Below are 8169 nucleotides of genomic sequence, written 5' to 3'. Positions count from 1 at the left end.
TTATCAGAGGTTTCTTATTTAACCAGTCAGATTTGCAGAGGGAGGGGAAAGCGCACCTTGAACCCTGGGCTGACTTCAGGAGCATGCCTGCCTTGCTCCCAACGGTAAGTTAGGGAGTCCTCACCTCAGGCAGTGTGGTTTGCTCAGGGACATTTCTCTCTGTTAGACAAGTCCTTGTGGAAGGGCTCATCTGACACATGCAGCCTGTGCAGAGCATGCTCTGCAGCTGGGCAGTTGGAGTGCAGTGCCTGCTGACGGGGTCAGGAAAATCTAGGGGTGGGGTGGGGAGGAATAAAAAAAAAATCTGCTTGTGTTTGTAGGCAACTGGAGAAGAAACATTGAGCCTCTCCCTGCGTGCCCTTGGGTAGCACACGGCTACAAAAGCAGGAGGAGAAGCTGTTGGGGTAAGGCAGGTGGCATACATGACATGAAGGCATCTGAAAGCTGCAAGAATCCATGTTGTGTTAATCTGATCTGCTAAGAGATGATAAAAGGGTTTTTTCAAGTAAGGTATTTTCTTACTGCAGAAAACAAAGCAAGGTTTCTTGTCAGCAGTATCTTCGGAAATCAGCAAAAACTTCCTAGTCCAGCAGGGATCTTTGAAATCTTAGCCAGTCAGCATGTTATGAAGGAAGATGTCGAGGAAATGCCTTTGGGGCAGGAGCTGATGGTGAATGTGGAGCGCTGTGTGGGCAGTGCTGAGAGAGGGCTGGCCTTCCACATCTCCGGGAGCAGCTGCAGCTCCTGGCTTAACGCACTGGGGAGCCCTGCAGGGCAGGGTGCGACTCCATGTAGTGCCTGCTCTGCTGTGGAGACAGAGGGGTCATACCCTCCGAGAAGGTTGTCCCTATACGTCAGGGTTAGCCTGTTAGTAAAGCACTAGTGCCATAAATCAATCACGCTGTGGTAACACAGGGCAGATCAGTAGGCATGGCAAGCTCCCGTCAGACCCTGGGTCAAATGCACATACTCCTGTCTCGCCACTAGGTTTATTCACATGTGAAGGCAGAATAAGGTATCTGGTTGTTCAGTGAAAGTAATAAGTCTGTCTCTTTTTCCTGCCTAGCTGTTGCATACCCTGTTGGAGCAAGGAGATTCTGACTTCATGGGTGCACACCAAATGCAACGTGAAGTAGCTGTTGGCGTCAGGAGCACCCATGGGATCTGGTTGCCACTCCTCACTGCACTGCCCCCTTTGCAGTCTCTAGTTCTCTCTCCTGGGCTGCTGCTGGAGGTAACAGTCCACTCCAGGCTGCCACAGGAAGACTGACAGCTGTTGTTGCTGAGGTTTCTTGCCCTGTGCAAGCAAATGTAATGCCAAGCACCTGCAGATTCTTGAGCAAATCCACAAGTTTTATGATTGAATATGAAACTGTTGCTAGTCCCTGCTTACTGTGGAGTCTAGTAAATAGTACAGGAGTAGGACCTGCCCCAGGGTGAGAGATGGCCAGGCAGAGGTTCAACGACCAGGAACTTTCAAAGGATCAAAAACATTTTAAAGATATTGGAGACATGATACAGGCTGATTCTGTCAGTCCTGCGGGTATGGGTCTTACGTGACTATGAAAGTTGTGTCTGCTTTTCACAGTAAGTTTTTTTTTTTTTCTTTTTAGTGGAACAGGGTACATACTGCCAGCTCTTAAACAGCATTGGTTTTCAAGGGCATTTGGTAGAGGCTGGGTGTTTGGTTGGGTTGGTTTTTTTGGTTGGGAGTTGTGGTGGTTTGGTTTTCTTTTTTTAAAGACAACAAGGTTTCCATTATGGCCCTTGGATCATCCCTTTACAAGAGCCTTGGCAGTAGTAGCTGGGACGCCAGGGCAAACACTGAGTTGAACTGGGATTTCTCTATAAGAGAAGTTACTCATGTTCAAGGCTCAAGTCATAGTTTGTTTTTCCAGTTCTCAAGTACAATTTTTTCATAATTTTTCTAAAAGTTACAATACAAATGGAAAGGTTATTACAGAAGTTAAGAGAGTACAGGTCACAAACACAAACAGTAAGTTGTCTTTCATCTTAATACAATGAATTGCTGTAAAACTCTTCTGTATCTCCATCATAAACTTGTATTCACTGGTAATTTTGCTTGAAATAGTGAGCACCCCAAATGAAGATGGCACCACAGGATAACATAGCCAGGACAACTACAATGATTCTTGCTGTGTTGATCTCACAGGAGGGCAAGACTGTGGCCAGCTGAGCCCCAGCTAGCAATTTTGGGCTCAGAGCATCTTGTTCCTTCAGGGTTTTCAATTTTATCCAGACTCTGCTTGTACCAGGTAATTGAACCAATATTGGAGCAGGTGCAGTCCAGAGGATTGTAACTTAAATTGATTATGCAATGGCCAGCAAGAGACACTAGCTTGTCATGTGGTACAATACAGATCCTGTTGTGGGCAAAATTGAGGTAGATGCTCTTGAGGTTTGAAAATGCTTCTGTGCTGAGCGCAGTAATTCTGTTGTGACTCAGATCAATGTGCTGTAACTTCTTGAGGCTGTGAAATGCTTGGTCACTTATTGCTGTCAGTTCACAGGATGATAAAACTAGCACCTCTTAATTGGATAGCTGTTGGAACAGTTTGTCCTTTGGCATGATCCCCAATTCAAAGTTATTTTGACTAAGGTCCAAGAGCATGAGCTTTTCCAGACCTGGAAAGGGGTGCTGAACACTATTGTTAATATGGGAGGAGGAAAGATTCAGCACTTGCAAGAGATGCAGATTTCAGAAAGGACCCTCTAAAATGTCGATGCGAAGAGGTGTAATGCTAGGTCCAACAGCTCCAGGTTAGCACCATCCCTAATGACTATGTCTTGGGGGTGAAGCTTTATGTTGTGGCTCAGATTCAGGTACTGAAGACTACTTAAACCACTGAAGGCTTTGTCACAGCACTCAAAGCTTTCAGTGTGACTCTTACTTAAATTGAGATGTTGAAGCTTTGCCAGATTCTCCAAACAGCCAGAGCCCAGCTGCAGGACCTGCAAGTTCCCCGTGGAGGTGCGTGAGGGAGGGGCAGGCAGCAGAGCTGATGGTGCAGAGGTGCTCAAAGGAGTTCACATTGAGAACTAACTCCACTAGCAAGGTCATGCTGCTGATGCTGGTGGGCAGTGCGCTGAGCTGGGTCCAGCTTTTGAAGCCTGGTCAAGCACTGAATCGTGTCAGCGTTTAGGTTTCTGAAGTGCCGAGCTGCAGATAGAGATCCCTGACAGACATTTTACATAGACCATGTAAAACATTGGGCTTATGTAGGGCTCCTTTTCCACACCCTAAAGTGCTCCTAGCCAGAGGATCTGGGCTGTGGAGTTCTGTGTTGCCACCAGGACCCCAGGGATGTCAGCACAGCCCCCAAAGTCCAAACTGTAGAAATGGAACTGGAAAGCTCCAGGTTCAATGTATGTAATGTTGTTGCCTTTAAAGATGAGAGTTACATTGCTGGTCTTCTGCAGGATGTGAACATCTGCTGCTGTGATTGCCTTTATGTTACTCATTTGAAAGTCAAGATATTTGAGGTTTTGAGTGGGACAGTTGGGAGGAAGCTGCAGCGAAAAGATGTGGTTGCTGCCCAAGATGAGGGTATCCAAGCTGTCCAGATTTGTTATTGGAACAAAGGACATACTGGTTATTCCCATCTGCATTGACAAGCTGCTTCGGGGACCATAGGCCAGCAAACGCTGTGTCAGAGAGGAGCATGAACAGGTTTCCAGACAGCACAATTGTCTGCAGCTGCCTGTTGCTGTGAAAGGTACTGTCATCACCCGGATGATTTGACACCTTGAGAAAGCAACAGAAAGCAACATCAGTGGCCTGCCTCACAAAACTCTCCTGGTATATGTGATAACTCAAACTACACTTCATATCTGTAAAAAATCATGTTAAGTTGCCTTCACCAGGATAAAAATGTATGCCTTTTCCAGCAACGCTTGCCTTGTACTTGTAAGTTCACATTTAAATACAGGATCCTGGTAAGAAGAAAAAGCTGCCCTGAAATGATGTGTGTGAAGAGGCATTTATGGAAGTCAGAGAGACTTAAAGTTTTTAGTGTCCAGCTTAATAAAATGAAAATCTCTTTTCCTATAGAAAAAAACTGGGCATTTCCAAGGCCCAGACCTGTCTTTTTCTGAGGTTTAGGGAAAAATAGAGAAAACTTAATTTTAAAAGTGCTATAGTGACTTTGCTGTCACTACTGTCTTAGCAGCAGTAATATCTGGAAAATGCATGCTTCACCCACTGTCCTGCAATTGATTGTCATCAGAGGAGAAGCCTAGACATTGCCCAAGCAGATCAGCCTCTGCTTAGCGAAATATTTCACCAGCTGTCTGCAAGCGCTACTGGTAGTTTTCCTGTGAAGACAGGGGAGATGCTGCTGTGGTGTGCTCCAGGCGGCTCTGGCTCTGGCAAGGGCAGAGGGTTTTGCTAATGTGATGTGCAGAAGTGAGGATGCTCCTGTACCTTATTGAGTCCAAGTACATAAGAGACTTGAGCTCAGAGAAGGTTGAATTCTGGAGGGAAGAGAGTACGTTGAAGCTGAAGTCAAGGTTTTCTGTTGTGACAGGTAGTTTTTCAGGAATCTCCCTCAGTCCTAAACCTTCACAGATACAGCGTTTATTTACTGTAATCTGTGGAAAATACGTAGTGAAACTGCAAGAGGTATGTACCGCAAATATAAATAGGTAACTATGGCACTTCAAACAAACAAAAAAACCCCACCAAACAGAATCTTGAATTATTTAAAAACACAGCAGCCAGAACCCTAGGAAGCCTCAGCTCAGGCTTGCACTGAACAGCCCTGAGGTTTTGTGGAGTGTTTTAAAAATTAATGCCTTGAATCTTTCTTGTACTAATTTGAAGTGTGTTTCATCTGTAGCATTTTCTTATCAAAGTTAGCACATATGAGGATTGTTTACTCTTCTGGATGAATTATTAATCCCTAAAAAAGCATTCCTACAAGATAGTTTTAAATTCTGAATTTCATGAGTCTTCTAACAAAGCTTATTCTAAGGAAAGTCTTAAGAAAACCTTGCAGAGGGGAGTTACGAAAGAGCAGGTCTGGGAATATTTCTAGAAGGAACGTGTCCAAATTAATTGGATCTGGACTGCAGTTACACGCTGCAGGGAGAGGATGGCGAGAAGGTTTAGCACAGGCTAGACAAAAATCATAGCTGATGTGCTGAGTCTTCAAAATTTCTATGAAGGTTTTCCATTTTAACTGGAAATAAATTGGTCTGTTATATAGAGAAGTGTCTACTCTGTGGATACGAGGGAGATTCTGTGTGCCTGACCTGCCTTTGCCTGGTGATTGCGTGAAAGTCAGCCAGAGCCTGGGACTGTGGCACGCAGGGGTGCTGCGCTGAAACAGCCTGCCATGCTGCTCAAGGCAGTGGATATGCTCGGAGCATTGTACTTGTCCCAGCTACCGAGGTGCGGTGGGGAGCCCAGGCACAGCCAGCGCCGCGTCGGCCCCCTCCTCACGCAGCCCGCCCGGAGCGGTGGGTCCCTGGGGCCGCGTGGGAGCTGCCGCTTTGGCAATATCCTGCCAGGAAGCTCGGAAGCGTTCTGCTTGTGGGGAAGTCAGCACACGTGTTGCACGGTTGGCCAATATGGCCATTTTAATTAGGTTTATTATTTTAATTAGGTTCAAAGCTATTCTATTAGCCAGAAGAGAGCAAGCACAGGCAGTGGAGTGGGTTGTCCAGAGAGAAACGCACTGGAGCCTGGAGTCTGTGACAAACAGGGGGACAGTGCAGGTGGGTGCCCTGTGGGGCAGGGGCACGTGGCCCAGCGGGGTTTTGTTGAGGTGGACATGGTGGGGACACTGGGGGACAGCGCACAAGGTTCAAGTCTGTCCACTCACATGGGTCTGTGAGTGTTTGAGACTGAACCTTGTCTCCACCCGTTTGTGGCTTAGGAGAGGCAGGCGGGCAGTGACAGCACTCAGTGTCCTCGCTGGAGAGGGAAGAAGAGCAGCAATTGTCGCAGGCCACAGGCTGGGTAAAGCGAACACTTCCTTCCTTTCCGTTAAGCACAGATGCTGTGACCAGAGGGTGCTGGGGAGCGTGGGGAGGTGCTGTGGCCCCACACTGCTGCAGGCAGTGCAGCTTGGGCAGGGGCAGAGGGGCGCCTGCCAGGGCACAGCAGAGCTGGGGGGAAGTGGAAGGGGACAGTCACAACAACATGCCCATGAGGGTGGGCAGTGTGGCTCCTCTGCTGTCCGGTGCTCCCGGCGTGCCGAGTCCTGGCCAGAGCTCGGTGCAAGGGACAGCACCGGCAGCGAGGGACAAACCAGCCTTGCCCATGGCTGAGCCTCTGATGCGTGGGCACTTGGCACGACCTAGGGGGCGGAAAGCCAGCCCTTTGCCCACCGTGACAACACCTAGCAATAGCATGGGGACTTGGGCCCAGCCTAGAGCTACGAAAATAATACGGTGCTGGTAACTATAGAAATGGCAAAAAACAAACTCAGAAAAGCAGATGCTTTCGATACTGATAAGTAAAGAAGAGCCCATGGAGCTGACTGCCGAGGCATGCGGTATAGACAGATAAAAAGTATTTTAGCTGTCACTAAAAATGAGAACAGTGCCTGTGTTCTACTGTTCAAATCCGTGAGTAAGCAAGCAATCTGTGTGCTGTGGGGCGCAGAATGGCTGTCACAGGGAGCCAAGCAGCGACCGTCCCCTGGGAGGTCCCGCTGTGCAAGTCTGAGTGCTCAGGGATTTGTATGCTTAATTCAGTGAGGAATTTGCTATTCGCCCCAAATGTGAGCTGCATAGAGCTATCTTTCCACAGTGCTTCTTCACTGAATCAAAATCCTTACCTTTTTTTTTTTTTTCCTTGTGTCCCACTTAGAAAGGAAAAATTTTACCGGTCAGCCTTTTCTCCTGCCCCTGGAAAAACCCTGGTACTTTCTCACTGTTCTCATATGGTATCAAACAGATGTCCAATAGAGACACCATCACCCCACCACTGTGTACAAATTCCTGTATGGAGAGTGCAGCACAAGAGGAAAAATCCTTCTGTCTGTCCTCTGCCTAGCTCTGATATCTGCTAAACACCCCCACAAAACCTTACCGTCCATCAGGCTCTCCGGGAAGTGAAGCATGGTGTTGGTTTGATGGGCTCCCAAAAGCCCCAGCAGCAGTAGGAGAGAGTGTGAGGGCACACAGATGTGCAGGTGTGAGAAGAGAAGGGACAGTGACTGATGTCCCTGAGCATATCTCAAGACACCTGCCTTATTTCTCTGATAAAGGCCTTCAGATCCCCTGAAAGAAACCCACTGAAGACTGTAAACAGTCAGACGCCAGCAGGCAAGTATTCAGCAGAGACCATACACAGCTCCTGCATCTCAAGGGGAACCAGTGTCCGTCACTCATTGCCATGCACGTTGTCTCTGCGGCACTGGATGCTTTGCAGTGAACGCAGGCAAGCACAGTGAAAATCAAAAGATATAAATCACAGGCCGTTACAGAGAGATGCAGGTTGCTAAAATGGATGTTCTTGTGCTATCTTCCCTTAACGAAAGCAAGAGTGAGCAGCCAAGGTCAGACAAACTGGGCAAGCTGGCTAGGAAGCAGGTTATAAGGAAATGTGTGCTGAACCTCCTGGGCTCAGTGGGAACAAAATAGTAGTTTCAGAGTGAAAAAGGAACTTCTGTGCTTTAAATATAGTCAAATTACTGTGCACTGATATTTTTTGGGGGCAGAACAGATTTTTTAAAAAATGGAAACTGAGTGAATTTGGTCTTTATGCTTGTGTAGAGTGAAATGTCTCCACAAAGTACAGGCCAGTTCAGTGTGAAACATGAGGCAGAGCAAGAAAAAGGCAGATGAGACTGCAGCGTCCCACTGGATGGGAATTTAATGCAACGGGAAGTTTGAGTTGAACAAGGTTGAACACGTCACTTATGAAAGTCACAAGAACTTGTAAAACGATTCAAACATAGGCAAAAGATCTGTGCCTGCATTTCTGCAAAAGGGATTGCAATGCTGAAACGTGCTTCTCTGTTGAAACAGTAAAGCTGAAAGGCAATAGCTGGATCCGAAAATCAACTCTTTTCCTCTTGTATTTAGATTACAGATAATGATCAGTTTTCTGGAGGAGGACAGCATTTCTAACTATCTCTAATATGGGCACAGGCGTGGTAGCTGCAGGCAGGAGTAGATCGCATGCCCCAGAAGGAC

At 47.2% G+C, this 8169-nt stretch overlaps 1 protein-coding gene across 1 annotated transcript; it reads right to left on the bottom strand.

The window, feature by feature from the left end:
* Positions 1 to 2067: 2067 nt before the first annotated feature.
* Positions 2068 to 5600, bottom strand: CD180 (CD180 molecule). The gene is given in 11 exon segments (XM_056323690.1): positions 2068 to 2217; positions 2219 to 2760; positions 2763 to 2986; positions 2988 to 3116; positions 3118 to 3181; positions 3184 to 3231; positions 3234 to 3631; positions 3633 to 3747; positions 3750 to 3766; positions 4445 to 4633; positions 5410 to 5600. Coding segments are annotated over 11 exon segments (2067 nt in total).
* Positions 5601 to 8169: the final 2569 nt, after the last annotated feature.

This window comes from Falco biarmicus, chromosome Z, assembly GCF_023638135.1.
Source record: "Falco biarmicus isolate bFalBia1 chromosome Z, bFalBia1.pri, whole genome shotgun sequence".
Lineage (NCBI taxonomy): Eukaryota > Metazoa > Chordata > Aves > Falconiformes > Falconidae > Falco > Falco biarmicus.
Note: the sequence above shows the minus strand (reverse complement) of the source record. Positions and strands in the feature narration are given on the sequence as shown.